Genomic DNA, 26,187 nt, shown 5'->3' with positions numbered 1-26,187 from the left:
CCATAAAGACACGGAGGAGCAAGTTTGGGGTGGAGGAACTTGACTGGCCTGCGTAGAGTCCTGACCTCAACTCGATAGAACACCTTTAGGATGAATTAGAGAGGAGTCTCCAAGCCAGGCCTTCATCAGTTCGTCCACATCGGTGCCTGACCTCACAAATACACTTCTGGAAGAATGGCCAAACACTTCATGTATGAGTAAAGGCAGGCTTCCCAGTACTTTTTACGATATAGTGTATATTCCCAGTGGCAGTCAATGCAGATCAATCAATCAAAGAAAGCTGCATGCCTGTGTTTTGATTTTTTTACACCTGCTCTTGGAATGGGATTTCCAACACGGTGTGATGGTCAGGTGTCCACCAAAAAAAACTTGACACTTAAATAGATATACTGCAAAATGAAGCACAATTTATTTCTTCTTGATACCTTCAGGCAGGGCTGCTGTTAGAAATCCCGGGGCCCCGTAGAGACTACCTGGCAGGGCCCCCCCAAGAAAATATTAAAGATATATTTAGCTAAAATTACAACAAAATCACTATTAGCAGACACAAATATAACATAACTCACATAATTCCTGCTAAATCTAAAAAAAAAAAAACTATGTTAAATAAAAAAGATGAGATGAGAAAAATATACAGGCTGGGCAGTTGGAGCTCAGTGATCAGAGACAGAGAAAGAGAAACAAAGTTACAAATCAACTCCTGAGCAGAGATAACATTAGAGCCAATGCTGGGAGGGTGGCCCACACAGGGAGGGGGATTAGTGAGGGACAACTGTCTCTTTCTCAACAGATAAAAGCTGATTGCAAGGAGGGGGACAGATCAGATTCTGGTGCTGGAGGAAGATTTCTGTATTTGTTGTCCATCACTAATCCCCCTCTCTGTGTGGGCCCCCCTGTGTGCTCGGGCCCCCTACAAGAGGGCTGGTGGCCCCCCCCTATCAGCGGCCCTGCCTTCAGGATGTCCCTCCTAACTATACATGCTTAGCTTGATGCCTTTTATATGAAATCTGTTTATTTGTCTTTATACAGTGAATGTCTGCCTCTTGTTCCAAAAATTTGGACCAATTGTTTATAGACATCTCAAAAATTGGGGGGGGGGGGGGGGTGATTGTGTAGGTGTGGCTAAATGTGGACATGGTCAATTTGGGCATTTTCAGATTTAATTTTGGAAATCTGGTAACCTTATTGTACCCACAAGTTCCAAGCTGACAAAGTTTGTCCTATCTATTAATTTTTTTTTTTTTCGTGACTTCTTCAATTGTCTAGGGCAGGGGGATCTCAGAACTTTTTTAACCACTTTACCACCAGAGGATTTTCCTGCTTAACGTCCAGGCCACTTTTTTGCAACTTGGCACTGCGCGACTTTAACTGACAATTACGCCGTCATGCAACCCTGTACCCAAACACAATTTACGTCCTTTTTTTCCCACAAACAGAGCTTTCTTTTGGTGGTATTTGATCACCTCTGCGCTTTTAATTTTTTGCGATATTAATAAAAAAAAGAGCGAAAATTTTGCGAAAAAATTGTCATTTTTCTACTTTGACAGTTAAAAATAATTCAATATATTAAATTTTTGTCATATATTTAGGCCAAAATGTATTTAGCTACATGTCTTTGACAAAAAAATTCTCAATGAGCGTATTTTTAACCGCTTTAAGACCGGAAGATTTTACCCCCTGCCTGACCAGGCTATATTTTGCGATTTGGCACTGTGTTACTTTAACGGACAATTACGCGGTCGTGCGATGCTGTACCCAAATAGAATTGACGTCCTTTTTTCCCCCCACAAATAGAGCTTTCTTTTGGTGGTATTTGATTACCTGTGCGATTTTTTTTTTTAATTTTTGAAAAAAAGAGCGACAATTTAAAAAAAAAAGAAAAACAATATTTTTTACATTCTGATATATAACATTCCCAAAAAAATTTAAAAATCAAAATTTTTTAACATTTTAGGCCAATTTGTTTTCTGCTACCTATTTTTGGTAAAAAAAAATCACAATAAGCGTATTTTGATTGGTTTGCTCAAAAGTTATTGCGTTTACTAACTACGGGAAAGATTTGTCATTTTTATAGTTTATTTTTTTTTTACTAGTAATGGCGGCGATCTGCAATTTTTTTTTTACGGGACTGCGACATTGCGGCGGACAGATCGGACCCCTGACTGACATTTTTGACACTTTTGGGGTTACCAGTGACATTACTACAGTAATCAGTGCTATAAATATGCACTGTTACTGTAATAATGACACTGGCAGGGAAGGGGTTAACTTTATTAGTGATCAAGGGGTTAAGTGTGTCCCTAGGGGCGTGCTTCTAACTGTAAAGGGGTGTGGCTAGTGGTGTAAGAACAGAGACATAGGATCCTACATAGCAGGATCGTATGATCTCTGTTATTACACAGGGGAGAATGACAGGCGGCTTTGTATACATGCCTTTCTCCCTCTTCGCGGGGAGATCGCGAGTGACCGGCGGACATCGGGTCCGCCGGTCACTCGTGCGGACTGCTTAGGGAACGAGCGGGGGCGTGACCGCGCCTCCGATGACGCGCGCTCGCCCCCTAGAGCCTCACAGGCGAGCAACGTAGTACTACGTCACTTTCCCTGTGAGGGGCTGACCGCCGCCGTAAATAGTCGTGCGGCGGTCGGCACTCGGTTAAGAAATAGCCAGTTTACTGTCCTTCAGACTTTAGGGGGGGGGGGGGGGCAGTCTGTGCCCAGTGGCAGTAAACAATACTCAATCTTTGGTATTAGGGGGAGAAATAGTTGGTGTCATTGGGAGAAATAGTGCCCCATTTTTCCAAGCAATTATATATAAAAAAAAAACAATGCACTACCAGTATAAAAAATAAATAGACCAGATCCATAAGTAAACAACTGCATAAGCATCCAATCTCTGTAGTGTCACCACATACAAAAATACGAATAAATAAAAAATAATAGATCGGCACTATGGCATGAAAATAATGTGGGAATATAAAAAATACATAAAGTATAAATCAGTGTAAACAACAAATAATGAATGAATATGTAGCACTACTCCCAAGGGAGCTGCTGGTTACGGGTTCCCCTGGGTTACCATTAGCAATAATAGAACAGTCTGGCATTTTTCCAAGTGTTTTACCTCATTTAAGAAGCAGTCCAGTATCTTTGGTTTTTATGTTTTATATGGAACTGGGATAGGAGAAGGGAATGAGTAGGATACTCCAACTTTAAGAGAACTATGCACAATAGGCAGGGACGTCTTGAATAATGCTGGTTAACGCTGAATTGAGCTAGTCACCGTTAGGCCGCTGCTTCACTTAGCCCTTGGCTGTGAAAGGATTTAGATAAGCTCCCTGAGATAAACCGCATCCTAAGGTAAGCTGTACTCTGAGGTAGACTGTACTGCTGAACAACTTTAGGGTCCTTCCTGGCACCCCCTTTGTCCCTAATCTTCAGGGTCCTTCCTGGCACCCCCTTTGTCCCTAATCTTCAGGGTCCTTCCTGGCACCCCCTTTGTCCCTAATCTTCAGGGTCCCTCCCGGCACCCCTTTTGTCCCTAATCTTCAGGGTCAACTACACGGCACCCCCTTTGTCCCTAATCTTCAGGGTCCCTCCCGGCACCCCCTTTGTCCCTAATCTTCAGGGTCAACTACACGGCACCCCCTTTGTCCCTAATCTTCAGGGTCCCTCCCGGCACCCCCTTTGTCCCTAATCTTCAGGGTCAACTACACGGCACCCCCTTTGTCCCTAATCTTCAGGGTCAACTACACGGCACCCCCTTTGTCCCTAATCTTCAGGGTCAACTACACGGCACCCTCTTTGTCCCTAATCTTCAGGGCCAACTACACGGCACCCCCTTTACTGTTAAACTCCTGTGTGAGCTGGCTCCTTGATCCCCTGACTTCTCTGGAGTGGTCCCCTCTCTTAGGTAGACCCTTAGGCAGATCCCTCAGTACTCACGATACTGTTTTTCCCAAAGACTTCTGCCCAACAGCTCCACTGGTCAGCACACTGGATCCTCTGAAGCTCAGCTCCCCACCTGGTTCCTAGGCCAACTGCCTGGACCACCTCCCTCGCACCTGCAGGAGGAGAGACAACCGTCTACCTCCTTCTGGGACTTTGCTCCTGCCAAAAGACGCCCTGTCACATGCCCCCTCAGGATTCATTCCCAATCCCAGGATGCATTGCCAGACCTACTGATTGGTTCCCGCTGTGTCCAATCACAGCAGGAGCATGTCACCAGCGGCTTGCGTGCGCTCCCCAGACCTGAAAGCTCGAAGTGATGTACAGGTACGTGATTTCATGCAGAAGAGCCACCGCCCCGCAGTATATGTACGTGGGGCGGTCGTCAGTGGTTAAAAATAAGACTGCACCTACAAACAGTTAAAACAGTTGCGCAAATTAGTAGACATGTGCAGAACAGATACATTTGTTTTGTTTCAACTCAGATTGATTCGTTATGTTGCTAATTTTTTTTCATTGATTCGTTTCGGAATTCGTTTAATTTATTATTTTTCTAACGAATTTCAAATTTTTAGAACGATTCAAAGTTACAAACTTTTTACACTTTTTTGGTGAATGGGTAGGGGTACTATGTACCCCATACTTATTCACATGGAGGAGCTGGGACCTGGGGGCCTTCTTGTGTAAAGGGAGCTTCCAGATTCCATTAAGCCCCCCACCCACCAACCCTCACAACCACTGGCCAGGGTTGTGGGGAAGAGCACCCCTCTATGTTGAGAGCATGTGGCCTGGTATGGTTCAGGAGGTGGGGGCGCTCGCTCTTCTGCCTCCCCCCCCCCTTGCTGGCCTGCCAGGCTGCATGCTCAGGTGAGGGTCTGGCATGGATTTTGGGGAGGACCCCATGCTGGGGTTTTTTTTTTTTTTTTGGGCATTTTTTTTCTGAATTTTTCATTGCTGGCATGCTTTTGTCAGTGGGAAAGTCCGTCTGGGAAGTCAGTTGGGATGAGTCATCGATTGTTAAGGACGCGGTGGCCGGTTTCCCGGCCCCCTCCTTAACAATGAGCTATTCTTCACACACAATTTGAATTGGTAGATCATTTTTTGACCAATCTGAGTGCAAATTTTTCCGACAATATGGAGTTTGTTGGAAAAAGAATATATGTTATTAAAGGAATTTCAACAAAATTCGTTACTATATTATTCAGGGATTCAGATACATCTGAATCTCTGAATTCCCAAAAAAATTATTCTGAATTTATATTCGGACTGAAACGAATTGCAAGTGTCTACATATCAGTATAAACACCAGCCAGCAAAATAGTGGCCACTTCCAGTTAACTTCCTGTACGTGATGACGTCAAGGGGAGGCTCCGACCATCACGTTTCACCATAAACAGACGTCCTCCGGACATGTAAATTGAAATGAACAGAGGAAGATATGTTTGTAGTCCAGATCACGAGAGCAGACTAGGGTGACAACAATGACTCCTTCCCCTTAGACACAGTATAATAAATGAGTGTTGTCATACAAGGACAGGACGTGTGTTATTTGCACGAGCAACAGGTGAAAAAAAGGGGGGAAAAGCTTAAAAAAAAACAAGGATAACTAATACAGTCATCACATCTATGGACTGGTAAGCTGCAATATTTCACATTTTTGTTTTGGGTTTTAGATAGTATTTACAATATATAAAATGTAGTCTGTGGATGAACAATCCCTTTGTATACTGATCACTTGGTATTGTCAGCTGAATAAATATTAATTATTTTTGCCTTTACAGCTGGTTTCTGTGCTGCGTGAAGTGAAATACCTCCAAACACTTCGTATGGAGCCCATCCCTAAAGAAGCCGAAGACATCTTCTCAACCAAAGAGTCCTACAGACAGTACACTGCCAACCTAGAGCTTACCACCAACTGGTACAACAAGGTGATCCGCACCATCCTGGAGGTGGAGTTCCCGCTGGTGGAGGGCCAGCTGAAAGAGATCGATGTTCGTCTAAAGCCTGCAGAAGAGACGTTGAACTGGAAAGCAATCGGTACTGCTCTTGTCTTAAGGAACATTTATATTTATTATTATATTCTGTAAAGTACTGATGACATCCAGTGTCCAGTAACCAACAGAAGTGTTTGCCACTGCCAGTCTTAGATCCTACAGAATATGTAGCTTTCTAAGACGTTCCACATCAAAAATGGTTAATAGATTCAACAATGTAGTCCTAATTACTGCAATTCCACGACAGAAAAGGCCTCCCAACCAGGGGAGGACTGGGGCAGGGGGGCAATTGCCCCCTGGGCCGCTCTGATGTCCTGTAAAAAAGGCTGCACCACTTCTGTCACAGATATGCCTAAAGGATTCCTGGTGAAGAGAAGTAAAAAGTCCCTGCCACTGACCTACTGAGTGCTAGATGAAGACAAGGACAGAGCGCAGGCCTCTCTCCCTAGCATGGATGGTGTACACTGTGTCTGAGCAGAGGCCGGTTCCATGCCTCACTTGAGACTCTCCTCCCCTGGCCAGTCCCAGCTCCCTCCAATAGCCCCCTGCTGGCCAGGTTGGGAACCCGGAATTAGCCGGTGAGTAGAGAGAGAGTAGAGTGGTGAGCAGGGCTTCAGCCTGGAATGGGGGTCAGGAGGAGGACAGGAAGAGGGAGAGTGGGAGGGGGGCTGAGTCGCTGCACCATGGGCCTCTGGTTTTTGTACTTGCCCCCTGGGCTGAAAATTGCCAGTCTGCCCCTGCTCCCAACATTTGATTCTCTCCTCTTCTGAAATATTTGGATCTGCTATTTAATACATAGACACATAAACTACGAGGTGGTGTCGGAAAGTTTAGAGACTAGTTTTGTAACACGCCAAGAAAAGTCAGCACAGTTACAGGGAGCACCGACCTTCATAAGTCAATGTGCCAAAAGACAATGTCCTTAATTAATCAAGGTTTTCAAACGGAAGAGATTCCTGAAGGTATGTTACAATAGCAAAATCTTGCTTATAAAAGGTGGTATCAAAAAGTTTCCAGACTAGTTTTGTAACACGCTTCAGGGAGCACTTCAAGAAAGCCCTCCATTCCAAAACCTTGATAAATTAAACAGCAGGACTAAAATCTAGGCACTACAGTACATAACAATATTGGCCAATGAGGCCATTGTGATCTGTAGGGAAAGGTGGAAGGTGGCTGGCCATTCTCCAACGTATATGTCAAAATTAGCATAGTAGGCAGCTCCTCAGAGACTCCTGGCCCCTCCCTCCTGCCAAATGCCCCCACAGCAAGCAGCTTGGGCGGGGGCTCCCAAGCAGGCTTGTTTAAGATGAGGCTCGTTAAGGCTCTGTGTGTGAATGGACACGCAGAGCCATGGCTCGGCCCTGCCCACTCTCCCTCTCCTCATTGGCTTACTGGCAGTGATTAACAGCAGTGGGAGCCAATGGCTCCTGCCATTGTCTCAGCCAATGAGGAGGGAGAGTCCATGGAGAACCAAAGCTCTCCTGCACATCGCTGGAGGAAGACCGGGCTCAGGTAAGTATTGGGGGGGGGGGGGGTTAGGGGTGCAGAGGAGGATTTTTACCATCATGCATAGAATGCATGATGGTAAAAAAGCTTGAGCCTTTTCAACCGCTTTAATTAAACAAGCTGAGGTTAGAAGGTTATTGGCTACCATGCAAATCTCCAGTTTTAGTAAATCAACCCCTAAGTCTGTCTCCCAGTAAAGCATTTTTGCTTTGGAAACTGGTCAGACAATAGGGTCAGAATCCTTCCTTTTTTTTTTTTGTGCCCTATACACAAGTCCTGTAGTCATCTAGCTTAGATATAACACTCTATATTTGTCCTTTTTAAGGCGTCTGGGATTACATCCAGCAAATCAGAGACAGCGTCCATGACCTGGAGCGCCGGGTCCAGAAAGCCAGGGACAACGTTGATGAAATCCAGGCCGTTATGAAGTCTTGGGTGCTGCCACTCTTCGAGCGGAAGGATGGGAAGAAAGACACTCTGCTTAATCTGGATGACCGCAATGAACGCTTGGAGAAACGATACAACCTGATCAGGGAATCTGGGAACAAGATCCACCAACTACTCAAGGTATAAACTGCAGAGGAAGGATTGCTGTCTTTTGCCCTGCTTGTTGTAACTAGTTGAACAATATTGAGTTTGGACTCCTAGGGAATTTTGATTTGGCGCTCTCTTTGACCTATTACAATTGGATTTCTCAACTTGAGTGAGTGTCTTCTTGGTGGTTCCAGTTTTTTTGTGGTGATCTGCCGAAAATGGGCCAGTTGGGCTTAAGTAATGACTTTGTTCACACTCAGACAACCTGTGAAAATTCATGTCCAATGCCCCCTCCACCAATACATCTTCAAAGCTATAAATCAGTTAGAACAGCCATTTTCAACCAGGGTTCAGTGGAACCCTAGTATTCTTCAAGGGGTGGCTGAGGGTTCCTTGAGCTGTGGCTAAGTGACCTCCCATCGGATGGTAATTGCATAATTTTACTTCCAACGCCACTTGACAAAGCAGGTTGGACGACTACAATGGGGTCATTCTGGCCACCCCTGTAAAAGGGGGGGGGGGGTGCATTCTTCCCGCTTACTACCATCAATGTATGGGCGTTTTTTCCCAATGACTCCCAATAGACTAACCTTACGAAGGGTTCCCTGAGACCTGAAAATTATTTCAAGGGTTCTTCTGGGGCAAAAAAATTGAGAATGGCTAATATGGTTATAGAATAAATTTGGTCTGGGAATTTGAATTCAATGATTGCTGGTCTCGAATGTGTTCATCTAAGTCACAGTCTGAGACTCTAACGTTCTGTTTGGTCATCTGCCAAAATATTGTGCTACCTATGCATGCCTGGCTGCTGATAAAGTCTTAGAGGCTACACCCTTAGGCCAGGCTCATTATCTGGAGATGTGGGGGTGTTATCGGTTTTCATACCATGCGTAGGTAGGGTCACCAGAATTTGGCACAATGGTCTTTATCAGCCTGGAAGTTAGCAACCATTTTAACCACTTGACTACTGGAAGAGTTCACCCTCTTCATGACCAGGCCATTTTTTGCTATTCAGCATTGTGCTATTTTTACTGGTAATTGCGCAGTCATGCAACACTGTACCCAAATTAAATTTTATATCATTTTTAACACACAAATAGAGATTTATTTTGGTGGTATTTGATCACCACTGGATTTTTTTTTTATATAAAAATGAGAAAAAATGAAAAAAGGCCAATTAATTTTGAACCCCCACCAACACCACATTTTCTACTTTCTGTTATAAAACATATACAATAAAATAAAATGTCATCATAAATTTAGGTCAAAATGTGTTCTTCTACATATCGCAAGTGCTGGCAGTGATCTTGGGCTGATTGGCTAATCCATCTTACAGCTCCTTCTCGCCAGGGGCGTACCGTGGGGTTGGCCAGAACGGCGCCCGCCAGGGGCGCAGGCCGAGGGAGGGGCGCAAAAACACTTGCAGCGTAGTGTAGCAGACGCAGTGAATTACTGCTCCTCCATTCAGCCTGTGCCCCTCCCCCCACGGCCGGCGCCCCCCCCCCCGCTCCATTCCCGGAAGCCTCAGCTCTCTGTCTGTGTCCAGGAGGTGACAGTCAGTGTCGGAGCTCCATGGATAGGCGACTCCCCTCGTCACAGGGCTCCGCCTCCGCCCACATGACCTCATCAGTTGGCTCCTCTAGGCAGCTCCAGTTCAGCGGTGGGTAAATGCACTCTGCAGTGACGGAAGGCCTGGCTGGCCTCTCAGGTATAGAGAGCTGCTGTGTGTCCCCCTCTCCCTCCCTGTCACCCCCTCTCTTTCTCCCTGTCACCCCTTCTCACTCCCTGTCACCCCCTCTCGTTCTCCCTGTCACCCCTTCTCATTCCCTGTCACCCCCTCTCTTTCTCCCTGTCACCCCTTCTCATTCCCTGTCATCCCCTCTCTTTCTCTGTCACCCCCTCTTTTTCTCCCTGTCACCCCTTCTCACTCCCTCTCTCTCTCTCCCTGTCACGCCCTTTCTCTCCCTCTCTCTATCTCCCTGTCACCCCCCCTCTCCCTGTCACCCCTCTCTCTCCCTGTCACCCTCTCTCTCTCGCTCTCTCCCTGTCACCCCTCTCTCTCCCTGTCACCCCCTCTCGTTCTCCCTGTCACCCCTTCTCATTCCCTGTCACCCCCTCTCTTTCTCCCTGTCACCCCTTCTCATTCCCTGTCATCCCCTCTCTTTCTCTGTCACCCCCTCTTTTTCTCCCTGTCACCCCTTCTCACTCCCTCTCTCTCTCTCTCTCTCTCTCTCCCTGTCACGCCCTTTCTCTCCCTCTCTCTATCTCCCTGTCACCCCCCCTCTCCCTGTCACCCCTCTCTCTCCCTGTCACCCTCTCTCTCTCGCTCTCTCCCTGTCACCCCTCTCTGTCCCTGTCACCCCCTCTCGTTCTCCCTGTCACCCCTTCTCATTCCCTGTCACCCCCTCTCTTTCTCCCTGTCACCCCTTCTCTTTCTCTGTCACCCCCTCTTTTTCTCCCGTGATGTCACCCCTTCTCACTCCCTCTCTCTCTCTCCCTGTCACCCTCTCTCTCTCTCGCTCTCTCCCTGTCACCCCCTCTCTCTCCCTGTCACCCCCATCTCTCTCTCCCTGTCACCCCCATCTCTCTCTCCCTGTCACCCCCATCTCTCTCTCCCTGTCACCCCCATCTCTCTCTCTCCCTGTCACCCCCTCTCTCTCTCCCTGTCACCCCCTCTCTTTCTCCCTGTCACCCCTTCTCACTCCCTGTCATCCCCTCTCTCTCCCTGTCACCCCCTCTCTCTCCCTCCCTGTCACCCCCTCTCTCTTTATCACCCCCTCTCTCTCTCCCTGTCACCCCCCCTCTCTCTCCCTGTCACCCCCCCTCTCTCTCCCTGTCACCCCCTCTCTCTCTCCCTGTCACCCCCTCTCTCTAACTCTCCCTGTCACCCCTCTCTCTCTCTCCCTGTCACCCCTCTCTCTCTCTCCCTGTCACTCCCCTCTCTCTCTGTCACCCCCTCTCACGCTCTGTCCCCCTCCTCTCCCTGTCACCCCCCTCTCTCTCTACCTGACACCCCCTCTCTCTCTCACCTGTCATCCCTTTCTCCCTCCCTGTCATCCCTCCGATACAGCTCCTCGCCAAGGGCGCTGGATATCCTAGTTATGCCTCTGCTTCTCGCCCCTTGTACCGCCTTGCTGAAAAAACAAAACCTTAATACATTTTCTTTGGGGTCTGAAGTATATTAATAATGAATTTATCTGCTTTAATGAAATGACTTTGCTGATTGCAGAAAAGATGTCTCACAATGCGGTAAGGAAAAGCTCACATGGGGCCATTTAAACCTACCGCTGTCTGATCCCCCCATTTCCTAAAAATGCCTTGGAAATCATTAGTAGATATATCTGAGCATATTACAGATTCGGGCTCCCCGCAGGAATACAGAACATCTTTTCCCGATCTGGGGACGGGGAACGATGCCAAGTATGAAATTCAATTAAATGAACCTGGTCAACCTTACCTGTGTAATTTTTGTTGAAGGCTGTAAAAAATAATGAAAGGCTGATTTTTTTAGAAGAGGATTCATCGCGCTCGGCTCCCCCCCAGCCATTCATTTTTCATTTTTTACATTTTCGCTGAAAATAGAAGCTGCGTCTATGTCCGCGGGGGATGCAGAGGTAGAACCGCGCGTCCCCTTCTTCTATAGACTTGTAATCAGCCGCGCTCTTGTTTTTCAGGAGAACATGGAACTCTTCTCCGCAGACCCGGATTCCGATGTTTGGAAAGCGTACGAGGATTACATCGATGAAATGGTGCTCGACGGATTCTTCAATGCCATTGAGTGCTCCCTAAAATTCATCCTGGATAATACAGGTAGGCAGAGTTGAAGCAGAGTTTCAGCCAAAAAATAATAAAATATACAGTAAATGAATAGCTTATTAAATGGTAAAAAAAAGCTTTTACTGCAATTTTCAACTTTAGTTTAGAGATTCCCCCCCCCTGCAGTACTTCTTTTTGTCACTAGATGTCCTTAGTCTGGTAGCCATTGTTCAACCCACTTCCTCTGAGCCCAGGTACTCCTGGACCCACCCACAGCCTGCTACTGGACAGCAAAAAGATATACAAGATAAAGCATTGCCTAACGGACTTTATGGCAGCCAAAAAAGCTATAACAAACATTTTAAAGGAAAAAAGTTTATTTGTACAAAAAAAGATTAAAATTCCATATTTGCATAAAATAATCTGGTTTGTTTGTTTAACAACATGGTCTATTGTTCTCCCATCGGGAGTAGATATAGTATACAACATACAGAAATGAATAAAATATTTGCTACTTTTTTTCCCACTGGGAGCAGAAAAATGTACACCATACAATGGTATCTGATTGGTTGCCACCATTTGTTTCCAATGCGTTTCAGTTGTGAACAATCTCCTTCAGTTTATCCAGTGGAACTCACATGAGTAAAGAGACCAGATAGGCTGCAGTATCTTTATACCCCACCTATCTCAGAGAGGTCCCAAGTCAAGCCAATGAAGCCTTAGTCCTGCAAGGGGTCAGGTGGGGGGAGGGGGCAGATGAGGCAACCCCAAAATAAAAGTCCAATTCGCCTTAAAATCTGATAAGTTATATAGGAGTATATAGGAGTAAGTGAAAGGACAAGGCAGGTTAGATTTAAAGGCCACGATTAAGCCCTGTGACAGGGTAGTACATCTGATCTGGATGGCTGAGGGCAGCAAAAAAAGCAGTAGAGTGGTGAGGTCATCTCTCTGTCACTCTGCTCTCTCCTTCTATCAGTAGGGATGCACCAATACCGGATTTTCATCTGTGAGTATGAGTACCGATATTACCAAACTCACTCATCCATGTCTTTATGGACCTTGCTTTGTGCACTGGTCCAAATCATTTGGTGGAGGGGGGATTATGGTGTGGGGTTGATTTTCAGGGGTCGGGCTTGGCCCCTTAGTTCCAGTGAAGGGAACTCTTAAGGCTTCAGAATACCAAGACATTTTGGACAATTTCATGCTCCCAACTTTGTGGGAACAGTTTGGGGATGGCCCCTTCCTGTTCCAACATGACTGCCCACCAGTGCACAAAGCAATGCCTATAAAGACATGGATGAGAGAGTTTGGTGTGGAGGAACTTGATTGGCCTGCACAGATTCCTGACCTCAAACCGATAGACCACCTTTGGGATGATTTAGAGTGGAGACTGCGAGCCAGGCCTTCTCATCCAACATTAGTGCCTGACCTCACAAATGCACTTCTGGAAGGAATGGTCAAACATTCCCATAGACACTCCTAAACCTTGCGGAGAGCCTTCCCAGAAGAGTTGAAGCTGTTATAGCTGCAAACGTGCGGGGCCAACTCAATATTGACTACGGACTAAGACTGGGATGCCATTAAAGTTCATGTGCGTGTAAAGGCAGGCGTCCCAATACTTTTGGTAATATAGTGTATTTTAAAGTGAAACAAAATCCATTTAAGAATGGAAATCCTTCCAACCACCAGCATAGAACAAATAAAAATATAAGTGGACCAACAAACCCAGTGACAGAATACCTGACTAAAGCTGGCCATACACGGTTAGAAAAGTGCTTGAAAAAATGGTCGGATTTCTAAAGATTTCTTGGACGTGCACGTAGTAACGGCATCATTGTATCGATATATGTTGCCTAATTATTGACATATTAACGATCCATAACAACATAAATGATTTTTCCTTGATTGATTACACGATCCAGGGTTATATTTTAACACACATATGCGCTGTAGATTTCTTTAAACCGTTTTCGATCGATTCCACTACAAATGTTTAGAAAATTGATTATTTAGGCTCAAAAAATCCAAAATAATGGTTCGTTTCTTTGCCTTAAAATTTTGCACATTGATAATCAAAATTAACCCACTAACGTTTCGAAAGTCTAACAATCGAGCATATCAAATGCTTTTTCGAACGATTTTCTAGCCATGTATAGCCATTTTAATAATAAGCAAGCAGAAGCCTGACTAACAACTAACTATATACAAAATGAACACCAAAAAGCAACTGGAGGTGCAGGGAGCAGTTGGGAAGGGGGAAACAAAACTGGGATCAGGAACAAGGAGGAGCAGGTACAAGGCAGCAAGATACAGGGTACAGCGAACAGAGCAGGAACAGGATAACTACTGGCAGCAAGCAAAACACTGGAGCGAGAGGCACTTTTTTAGGGGAGGACCTAAATACCTTCCCAGAAGCCAGCATCACTGGTGGACAGCGGAATTACAACCCTCCAGGGAACCACAGTCTCACAGGTGATCCATGTCTGGACAGCTGCTTCTCCTTTCACTATCCAGGCACTGCCTGGGGGCAAGACACCACTGCATCTGGGACGTGTGACATATCCCAGGCAACTGAGGGCAGGCAGGGGGGCGGGAAGATCCATCATCCTTGCCTGGTTGAATTTTGAGGAAGTGGAAATGGGTACCAACAAAAAAACTGTACTCCCCTCTCTCCTCCCCCAAAAAACCTGCAACTCATTTACAGGCTGGAGGGAGAGAATGAGTCGTACTTCACTTTTTGAGTGAAGTTCCACTTTAAGGTTTACTTTAATCAGGATTTAGTTTGGAGGAACTGACCGGGCCTCTCCAGCCTTAAGGGTCACTCCAACTGATATCTGTTGTAGGTGTATTCAGGTTAGGTAAATCTCCTCCTGACATCCTCTTGGAGAGCCCATTTTTGTGTTTCCCTGATGAAGTTCTCAGCTTAAGACCCCTTCACCTCCATAAAAGATTTTCACAGACTTTTCTGTGTTCTAAAATAAAGTTCTGGTGGGTTATGTTCTACAAGCAGGGACCCTGATAAGGGGGTAGCACTTGCCCTCTTGTACGGGGCCCAGGCTTCATAAGTTCAACAGGGGGGCCCAGAGCAGCAGGAGTGGAATTACTGGAACCAATCCCCCTGTGGCCTTCCTTATGTTCACCATGCTTCAGTGAATGCACAGGGAGCCTCTGTGTCCTCATACTCTTTCTCTGTCTGAAAAGTAAGACATTGGGTGTCTGTTTAGACCCCTGATATTTCACCGACCCCCACAGGGCTGTTCAAAAATGTAAAAAAAAAAAATTGTAAAAAATAATTAAAACAAATCATAATGAGGGGCTAATTTTCACAGGTATTCAGGTTGCATGAATTAGTGGTTTGTTCATGCAGTTGGAGCCGCCTGTTAGGCTTGATTCACTCTTCCTGTCAGCTAGGCTGTATAGAAACCCTGTCTACAAGGATAATGTGTGGTCTAATTGTCTAACCTAATATCTAAAATCCACATGCTATTTTTTGACAACTGTTGTTCTCCTTGTAGCGACCATCGGCCTCTTCTATCTCTTTTCAGATGCTAAAGCCAGCCTCACCCCATTGTTTGAAGTCCAGCTGGACCTTGTGATCCCAGACATGGTGTTTAGACCTTCCCTGGACCTTGGCGCTAGTGACGGCTTATACGATATCATAGAAGGACTTATCAACGACATCTACAAGATTTCATCTCTGGTTCCCAGGGTATCAAAAACAAGCAGCTTCCCCAATTATCAGGTATGGATTCATATTCATGAAGAGAAGCGTATGGCCTACGCTTACCTTATCGATGATGAGCTCTGTGTGCTTGGGAGAGGTTTGTTGGCCAAGAGGGTTCCTTTTTATGGCTGATGAGGTGTTTTGCTGATTCAAAATAAAGAAATAAGGTTGATAAGACGTTGCATTCATAAAATTTGCTTCTGCTGTGCTCATGTTCATGGACTTAGGCCCATGTCACAATTGGCATCCAGTTTCTAGCTAAATTGTGCAGGGAGAACATTTTCCTGCTTTAGATTTGTCACTCCTGTGCCGGCTGTTGCTCCCTCATTACTAAAAACTCTGCAGAATGTACATCGCAAAATAGTGACACATGGCAAGCATGTTTGTAGGCAGGTGCGGTCTATTTTCTCCACTGCAGGTGGTGCTCTTCCACGGCGGCAATGCAGATGGGGGAGGAAGTCAAGGGGAACCTAGTTCCTTTATGGTTTCCTCAGTCACAGGGAGTCAGCTATGTGATTGGATGTTGGCACCCCATGTGACTTTGACAGTCATTTTGGGTCAGGGAGAGTAAATTTAAGACAATGTCTACTGTGTTTGGCGTGCATTTTGCGAGTGGCTAGAGTAAGAACAGGTCACCCCAGGGGCGTAACTATAGGGGTTGCAGGGGTCGCAATTACAACCGGGCCCCATGCTCCAGGGGGCCTGTGTGTCTCCCCTGTACACCTGGATAGGAGGGGCAGTAGAGGCAGCATGTAGAGAAATCACTGTCCTCCTTTTTCCTCCTATAGTTGCAGGAGGAAAATGGAGGAGATTGGTTTCTCTTATGCTGCCCCCCCCTCCTATCTTGTGTTCTGCTGTCTCTGGGCACCTGTGTGCTCCCATGGTAACCCCCCCCCCCCTCAACCCCGCTGTGCTGCCAGCTTCCTCCCTCCCTTCTCCTGCCGGCTGCTGCAGGGGATGTGTCAATAGAGAACCAGGAAAGCATTGGTAAATATGAAATTTACCAGCTCCTTCCTTTTCTGAACGGACAGAGTCGTAGTCAGTGACATTGTACTGAAATAAAATAAAATGATAAATAATACAATTAAAATGCCAAAAAATAAAAACTACTGACACCAGTGGGTGAACTTCCAGGATCGCAAAGGTCACACTTGTGACCGGGCCCTGGCATTCCACCACCATGGGGAGGCCCCAAGATGGCAGGAAGGGGACCCACTGCAGAACTTGTGAAAGGGTCCCGCTGCGGGACCGTAATAAAGGGCGCCGCAATGAGAGTAAAGGGCCCCAGGATCAGTTGGAAGAGCCCCAGGCTTGAAGGGAAGGGCTCCGGCCAGGGGTCCGGGGGGCCCTTCGTGGTTTTTTGCACCAGGGCCCTGAAGGTCTGGTTACGCCTCTGGGTCACCCGTCTGACAGAGACAGTACATACAGCCAGGGAAAGGTTCTGGAGGAGTAGGGAAAGTGCAGGGACCACTCCAAACCTCTGGAAAGCTCCCCGTTTGGGAACGGATCAGCCAGGCCGCATTTTGCTTCTCAGGGAAGACGCTGTCTTCAGTCTACTGTCCCATTGCTGGTACATCTTGTGAGTGTTGATGTTGCCTTCACACCAGGCTTCTTGTGTACTGCTGGACTTCTGTTAAATATATTCTGGTTAATGCACTTGGACTCTGTGCACATACCTACATGTTAATATTTCACCGTCCTGCTGTGTCTTCCATAGTGATCACAAGTGTATTATGGACCTTAACATTTCCCACCACCACTGATAATGAATGGTCCAGTATAGGGATTGGGGGTTCCATGGAGTCTTTGCCTAAGTATATAAAGGTAACACGTTGTTATCCCTCATCCCATTCTCCATCTAAAAACACTTATGGAAGGTGTCATTCATTGCTATGGCGCTGATGGCCAGCTCTCGCACCATGGCAACTTGTGACCCAAATCCAGGGCCGGCAGCATGTAGGACCACCCCCTGCTTTCAGGAGAAGACAGAGGTTTGGCTCCTCCAAACTTGTTCTACCTCCAGCTCTTTGTGACACTGCTGGAGCCAAAAAGTAGGGCTCTGATGTGAAGAGGGACTGTGTAATTGGAGGACTCTGTAATAAGGGGCTTTGGGAAGGGAGTGACTGTGATATGACGAGAAGAGTTGGTGATGGTAGACAAGGAAAAAATTGTACTGGATGGGATTTTTCAGGCACCAAAATTGAAAACAGAAAATATTTATTCATCTTAAACAGCCTTTCTCAACCTTTTCAGCAAAGAGGGACCCCCAAAATAACTTTACACATTCGTTACTTTATCTGCAACTCATGATACATTATTGTGGTGGTCAGTTGGAAGAATGCTTTTTATACTTGTGGTCATTGGGAAGAATTAACTCCATGCAAATAGCTAAAAAGACCAATGGTATCGGTGGAAACTGCAGAAACTGCTCATTGCTCAAGGAACCCCTAGCAACCTCTGGAGGAGCTCTAGGATTCCATGGAACCCTGGTTGAGAAACTCTGATCTAAAACTATGCAAACGTTTATTTATACAATGGTTCATTAAAACAGGCCGCCAAGGTCACAGTAAATCTAAAAAACCTGTCAAGGCAAATATTACATATAACAAATGCCACCATCAAATCCACACTATGGCACAACTGAGGTCTACAATCTAGAGAATGAGCTACAATGCATTTTAACTCTCAATAAATATGAGTACTCTTTAGGGGGTCAGTGGGTTGATGGGATAATGAACAAAATAGCAAAATGTTAGCTGAAATAGGTGCAATCACAAAGTGTTGGACCCACAGTGTAGACTAGACTGGGCACACTGGGTTCACTAAGCTCTCACAAATGAACTGCTGTCATTCTGATACCTGCCTCTCTCCTCTCTTATGATCCCGATTGGTCCCAATGCCATCTTAGTCTATGACCTCCCCAAGCTGCTCCCCTATCCACCAGAGGAACTAGCATACTATGACTGCTAATGCTGGATTATTTCTAATTACCAGTGTTGAACTTGGATCTCCAACCTATACCAAAAGTCTACCTTCAACAAGGGACTTGTAAAGAGCCCTTTATATTGCATTACAGAGCCCGTTCCATCTTTTCTACAATTGAATCATGCCCCCAATACGGTGGCCGAGAGGACCATCCCTCACCTCCTGTTAACTTGCCGTTTTTGCATTTTTAGGAAGCTAAGGAGAATGGTCCCTACATCTGTCAATGGGTTCTGTAGTGAATGAGCCTAATAGGCCAGTAGGATATTAATGCATTTCCGTTTCCCCTTCTTCTACAGTACCTTACACCAGGTAGACTGCAGATGTTGATAGATTATTGGCATGCCTGCACCCGCCCAATGTGCTGATAGTAGTGACAACAGTCGGTTTTCTGACAAGTCACTCCATCCTTTGGATGCTGCGCAATTCTGGTTCTGCTGTATGGGTGGGCAATTGGCATGTGTGTTTGTTTTGAGCGTCTGTTTGTGTTATTTGGCTGCTTGCCTGGGTCTTCAAGGGCTGTATCGTATGCCAATGTTGGCCTATGATTTTTGAATGTGTTTACATTTTAAGCTGCAAATAAAATTTGTTTAACTTTCTATGATAACCAGAATTGAGCCTCCATTGTGTGCAACCTTTCTGAGGTGATATTCACCTATCCCCTCCACCTCCTCCCCTATATCGCCAATGTAGCTCCATCCGGATCGACTTGAACAGCAGTGCCTTATATAAAGGACAAGGCCAGGAGTAGCAGCTGCACTATTCATTTCTCTTGGTGCAGTCCTTCTGATAGATTACAGTAGACCAATTCTGCCCTGATGGCAAAACCCACCAGATCAGGAGAAAGAGCCGGCAGAGGAAAAGGGGATCAATTTAACTAAAGGCCCCAATCAACTAAGTGTCCAACAAAGTTTGGGCTCCAACACCTGCAAATGCTTCCAAACAGCACACAGCTGGTATATAAGGATTCCAGACTCTTAAAATTCTCTCCAATTGAAGTTGTTACTTTCCCTAATCATAATTTTGTTTCTGGCTTCTCTAAATGTTTGTTGCCATGGATGAATTATATCTTTTTTTTTATATATATTTTCCCCTAGGCTGATATGGAAGATATGGTAGATCTCGCTGACATGCGTAACTTCCTCATGGAAAATGTGCAGAACATAATGACCATGTGCATTGAGTACCGCAACTCCTTCGATCACTACTCCTACCTTTACGTCGATGACCGCAAAGAGTTCATGCGCCAGTTTCTGCTCTATGGTCACGTGCTCACAGCAGAGGAGATAGAAACTCACGCTGAGGACGGAGTACCAGAGACCCCACCCACGTTAGGTCAATTTAGAGAACAGATAGATTCCTATGAGAATATCTATGAAAAAGTCAGCAGCATGGAACCGGTCAATGTGTTCGAAGGGTGGATGAAGGTGGATGCACAGCCCTTTAAATCTGCTCTTCTCAATGTCATCAAGAGGTGGAGTCTGATGTTTAAGCAGCATCTCATTGATCACGTCACAAACAGGTAAGGTCAAGTATGAAAAAGATCTTCACAATTTACAGTAATGTTCCTTGTTGTGCTTGTAATATAGATGTAGGCTCATTAGACTGAGAGCTCCATCTGGCCACAGGGTCGACTTGCATGGTTCTGTGTAATATGTACTGGAACATGCACTGGAAACTGTGGTAGTTATATGAACTAGTAAACAAAAAGTTAAATTTCTCCCCACAGTCTGGCAGACCTGGAGGAGTTTATCAAGGTGGCAGAGCGAGGTTTAAGCCAGCAGTTGAAAGAAGGAGACTTAAATGGTCTGGTGGAGATAATGGGTCACCTAATGGCTGTGAAGGATCGCCAAAACAGCACAGATGAGTTGTTTGAGCCTCTGAAACAGACCATAGAGCTCTTGAAGGTCTATGAGCAGGAACTCCCTGATGAAGTCTACAAACAGCTGGAGGTCAGTACCACATTTTATAGATCACTTCAAGCAGGACAAAACCTTCTGAAAGAGTGCATCAATGTGCCTTAATGAAATATTGATATCCCATGGTTCCAGAGACATACATTTCAGCTAGTGCCCAACCCACAATGGAATATGGTCTCTACATTAACAAGTCATACATTGATAAGTACAGACAAATTAAACACATCTCATTCATACCTTCTGGACACTTAACAGTTAGACTTTGCATATAGATTACAGACAACACCTGAACACATTGATAAGTACAGACATATTAACACATCAGACAGCTGAGCATAGACGGGAAGGCCCTTCCACAAAAGCAACTTCAGACACAAGACGCCTCACATTTACATCAATGTGTTAGGGACAACAAAACCTTTTCATGTATTGTCTTAGTAGATATATTCTATTGTTAAACTGACCCATGGATTGTACACCAGTTTAAACTGTTTTTTTCCCGCTCAAATGGCCCATAAATATGTGAGCTGAAATTAAATAAATCAGATGTATTTCCATTAAGCTTGAGTGCTGTATGTGTGTACATCTCCTGGCCAGAGGAGGGAAAATTCACTGCACAAGGGAGTCAGAACTGAAGGGTCATAGGTCCGGGACCTAAATGCAAAATCATCTTGCAACTGCCTTTGACGTGAACGAGTTAACAGTTATTAAGGGGGTATATGTCATAAATTTGTTTATAGTTGTACATCTATTAATATGAGCCTTCTATCAGTATTATAACCATGAAGCTGAAGCAATCTTTGTATATTCGTTTCTTTTTTTTTGCTGGGCCATCTAACACTACTAGAAAGACAGACCTGTATGGCTTTGCTATACAATGATCCAACAACACTTTACATCTTCAGCCATGTAACTTAAATAATTAACACATGTTATGGATTTCGCCATGATTCTAGTATGTATTTAGAACAAGGTGGTTTCAAAGAACTCACAACTCCAATCATATTTATGGACAATGAGCATCTGCCTCAACACATTCCATGGTAATTGGAGTAGGGTGTCAGAGTTTCCCATGTGGCTATAAAGCAGAGATCCCCAAACTACGGCCCTCCAGCTGTTGCGGAACTACACATCCCATGAGGCATTGTAAAACTCTGACATTCACAGACATGACTAGGCATGATGGGAATTGTAGTTCCTGAACAACTGGAGGGCCATAGTTTGAAGACCCCTGCTATAAAGGCTTGGGTACGCTCCTGACATTCAGAGCTGAGAAAGCTTTTAGAATGACTTACAGAACAAGAACAAGTCCAGTTGAATGCTACTACCTTCTATTATCTATAAATATAAAACACAAAAAGGGCACATCGACCTAGCGCATTATCCTCAATAATGGCTTTATTGTTAAAACATAAAAATGGCTACTCACAAACATAGGTGAAAATCAATCATATGGAACTCAAGAACTTGAGTGGCTCTGAGGAAGAGGCGTATGCCTTGAAACGCGTCAGACGTCATCCAAATAGGACTATGGACAATTGTATGGACTACTTCTGATACTCAAGTTCTTGAGTTCGATATGATTGATTTTCACCTATGTTTGTGAGTAGCCATTTTTATGTTTTAACAATAAAGCCATTATTGAGGATAATGCGCTAGGTCGGTGCGCCCTTTTTTGTGTTTTATATTTGCAGTACTGTTGGACTACCCAAGTCCTTTAGGACAGCAAGACCGTAGCCATCCGAGACGCCATTTGTAAAGTCCCGTGGAAAGAGCAATCGGGGAGCCTTGTTATCTGAGTACAGGAGAAAGGTGGTTCGTTCACCTTATTTTTTTGGAGCTTCTATTATCTATACCAGGGGTCTCCAAATTTTCTGAACAAGGGCCAGTTTACTGTCCTTGAGGGTTTTAGGGGACTGGACTTTGCCCAGTGGGAGTGGAAAATGGCCCGGTGTCATTGGATGTAACCAATGCCCAATCATTGGTAATAATAGATTTGGACCTAAAACAAATTTTGTCAGTCTGTGCTACTGACAGACATTGAAACCACAAAACCATTTGCTTCAAAAGAAAGATAAGGTCCAACCATCCATTACTTTTCTGTGAATGTTCACATTTATGCAGGTCATGGTATAGATAAGTGGTCTTGAAATTGCGGCCCAAGGACCAAATGTGGCATTTTGCTTTCCATTATCTGGCCCTTGGGGCACTATTTCCTCCACTGAGGCCAACAATGGGGCATTCTTCCTTTCACTAACACCAACGATGGGTCACTATTTTTCCCACTGACGCTGATGATGGGGCACTATTTCTCCCACTGATACCAGGCACTATTCCTCAAACTGACACCAGCAATTTGAACTCTTCCTCCCAAAGACACTAGCGACAGGGCCATATTCCTCCCACTGATACCAATGATGGGGCACTATTCCTTCCACTTACACTAATGATGGGGCCATATTCCTCCCACTTATACCAATGATGGGGCACTATTTCTTCTATTATTGCCAATGATTCGGTATTGGTTACATTATTATTATTATTATTATACAGGATTTATATAGCGCCAACAGTTTGCGCAGCGCTTTACAATGTGAGGGAAGACAATACAGTTACAATACAGTTCAAAACAGGAGGAACTAGAGGGCCCTGTTCGTTAGAGCTTACAATCTAGAAGGGAGGGTCAAGTAAAACAAAAGGCAATAACCGTGGGGGATGGGTTGATGGAGAAAATGGAGGTATATTTGTTAGGTGTGGGTAGGATAGGCTTATCTGAAAAGGAGGGTTTTCAGAGATCGCCTAAAAGCTAATAGAGTAGGAGATAATCGGACAGATAAGGGTAAGGAGTTCCATAGGATTGGAGAGGCTCTGGAAAAGTCCTGGAGGCGAGCATGGGAGGAGGTGACGAGGGAGCTAGCGAGCAGGAGGTTTTGAGAGGAACGAAGAGAGCGATTAGGTTGGTATTTTGAGAGGAGGCTGGTGATGTAGCTGGGGGCTAGGCTGTGGATTGCTTTGTACGATGTTGTAAGTATTTTGAATTTAATTTGTTGGGTGAGCGGAAGCCAGTGGAGGGCTTGACAGAGGGGAGCAGCGGACACTGAGCGATTGGTAAGGTGGATGAGTCTGGCGGCAGCATTCATGATGGACTGAAGGGGGGATAGCCTGTGTAGAGGTAAGCCAACGAGAAGGGAATTGCAGTAGTCGAGGCGCGAGATGACCAGAGAGTGAACTAGGAGCTTTGTTGTGTCTTTGGTTAGAAAGGGGCGTATTTTGGAGATGTTGCGGAGGCTGAGGCGGCAAGATTTGGACAGCGATTGGATGTGGGGGTTGAAGGAGAGTTGACCATTGTCCATTGACACCGGGCTATTTCCCACTCCCACTGTGCAAAGTCCAGTCTCCTAAAACCCTCAAGGACAGTAAACTGGCCCTTTGTTCAGAAAGTTTGGAGACCCCTGGCATAGATAATAGAAGGTAGTGGCATTCAACTGGCCTTGTTCTTGTTCTGTAAGTCATGCTAAAAGCTTTCTCAGCTCTGAATAACAGGAGCGTCCCCAAGCCTTTATAGCCACATGGGAAACTCTGACACCTTACTCCAATTACCATGGAATGTGTTGAGGCAGATGCTCATTGTCCATAAACATGATTGGAGTTGTGAGTTCTTTGAAACCACCTTGTTCTAAATACATACTAGAATCATGGTGAAATCCATAACATGTGTTAATTATTTAAGTTACATGGCTGAAGATGTAAAGTGTTGTTGGATCATTGGGGAAAAGATGGTAAAATGTCATTATATGTGGGTGACAGATGGTGTAAATGGCCAACCCAATACCCAAACTGTAAAGAGATGGTTGTTCTGGTTTTACATAGATGACCTAATTTACTGCTCTTGCAAATTGAGGGATTTGATTATGTAATTAAACAGAGGGGTTCACAAACTTTCACTTCTTCAATCATGTTATTGGGCGACCAGCATCTGCCCTGACACGATCAATGGTGATTCTTTGAAGGTGACAGAGCTACCTGTGTGGCTATAAATACTGGGGTATGTTCCTGATGCTCTTTAGAGCTGAAGAAGCTGATTATGATTATCACATCTTCAAAATGAGAAAATAAGTTTAAGATTCACTAGAGCTTTTGAACCTACATCTGATCCAAACTGTGTGTAATCAGGGTGCTTCCCCTTGTCTCCTTAGGAGCTGCCAGAGAAATGGAACAATGTTAAGAAGATGGCCATTACCGTGAAGCAGCAGGTGGCTCCTTTACAAGCCAATGAAGTGACTCTCCTCCGCAGGAAGTGTGCTTCATTTGATGTTGAGCAGTTCCACTTTAGAGAGAAGTTCCGCAAGGAGGCTCCTTTTGGGTATAAACCAAACATTTGGGCTGACATTTTTTTAATTGGCTGAAACTTAAATGAATTACTTGATAGTCGGTTTGTTTTCTCTAGGTTTAACAGCATGTTACCATACCAGATGCTGGATAACAAACATATGGAGATACAGAAAATGGAGACTATAATGGCTTCAATACTTGAGTCTGCTGCCTTGTTTGAGGTCAATGTTCCGGATTACAAGCAGCTGAAGCAATGTCGGAAAGAGGTCTGTCTCCTTAAAGAGCTTTGGGATATGATCACATTGGTTACCTCCAGCATGGATGACTGGCAGACCACCAAGTGGAGAGAGATCAACGTGGAAAACATGGACTTGGAGTGCAAGAGGTTTGCCAAGGACATCCGTAATCTAGACAAGGAGATGAGGGCATGGGATGCATTCTCAGGTCTTGATAACCAAGTTAAGAACATACTAACATCTTTAAGAGCTGTGGCTGAACTGCAGAACCCCGCCATTCGTGAAAGGCACTGGAGTCAACTTATGCAAGCCACTGGAGTCCGCTTCACCATGGACGAAGACACCACTCTTGCTGACTTGTTAAAGCTCAACCTCCATAACTTTGAGGATGAAGTTCGTGGTATTGTGGACAAAGCTGTGAAGGAAATGGGTATGGAGAAAGTCTTGAAGGAACTGGATGCTACCTGGAGTGCGATGAACTTCCAGTACGAGCCTCACCCAAGAACAAGTGTGCCATTGATCAAGTCAGATGAGGAACTTATTGAGACTCTGGAGGATAATCAGGTTCAGCTGCAAAACCTGATGACTTCAAAGTATATAGCTTTCTTTTTGGAAGAAGTCTCAGGCTGGCAGAAGAAGCTGTCCAGTGCCGACTCGGTGATCTCCATCTGGTTTGAGGTGCAGCGTACCTGGTCTCATCTGGAGAGCATTTTCATTGGTTCTGATGACATCCGTTCGCAACTTCCTGAGGTACTTGTTAATCTACCTTTCCGGTGTCTGTTACAGAAATGTTAGCAAAACACAACATTCAGTGACCCGTATGTAAAGTCGAAACCTGTTTGGCTGGCCTTTGGATACACTCTTAAACCAGGGCTTTTTTTTCTCAGAGAATAGATGCAGATACTCTCAACTTCTGAGTCACCCCTTATCTCTGCCCCCTACCCAGTGCTGTATTTTGGCCTAGGCCAACAAGGCCCAGACTTAGGGCGACACTTTGCAGGGGGGCAGCAAAAAAGCCACCCCCCTCCACCTGAGACTCTATTGGCCACTGGTTGCTAGAGCCGCCTCTCTCACCCCCTCTCTCTCACTCACCCCCTCTCTCTCACCCATCTTCTTTCTCATCCCCCTCTCTCTCATCCCCCTCTCTCTCTCATCCCCCTCTCTCTCTCTCATCCCCCCCCTCTCTCTCTCTCTCTCTCTCTCATCCCCCCTCTCTCTCTCATCCCCTCTCTCTCTCTCATCCCCCCTCTCTCTCATCC

The 26,187-nt window shown here is 45.3% G+C and overlaps 1 protein-coding gene across 1 annotated transcript in view; it reads left to right on the top strand.

The window, feature by feature from the left end:
• DNAH9 (dynein axonemal heavy chain 9) overlaps positions 1–26,187 on the top strand; it is a 346,411-nt gene that overhangs the window by 77,595 nt on the left and 242,629 nt on the right. The window contains exons 13-20 of the mRNA XM_082272319.1: positions 5,727–5,982; positions 7,771–8,012; positions 11,654–11,789; positions 15,281–15,477; positions 19,539–19,963; positions 20,171–20,393; positions 24,557–24,723; positions 24,808–25,678. Coding sequence (XP_082128445.1) covers positions 5,727–5,982; positions 7,771–8,012; positions 11,654–11,789; positions 15,281–15,477; positions 19,539–19,963; positions 20,171–20,393; positions 24,557–24,723; positions 24,808–25,678 — 2,517 coding nt within the window. The remainder of the gene's footprint in view (positions 1–5,726; positions 5,983–7,770; positions 8,013–11,653; positions 11,790–15,280; positions 15,478–19,538; positions 19,964–20,170; positions 20,394–24,556; positions 24,724–24,807; positions 25,679–26,187) is intronic.

Source organism: Pelophylax lessonae (genome assembly GCF_965119305.1).
Source record: "Pelophylax lessonae genome assembly, chromosome: 11".
In the NCBI taxonomy this organism is placed as follows: domain Eukaryota; kingdom Metazoa; phylum Chordata; class Amphibia; order Anura; family Ranidae; genus Pelophylax; species Pelophylax lessonae.
This window is presented reverse-complemented; position numbering and strand designations above follow the sequence as displayed.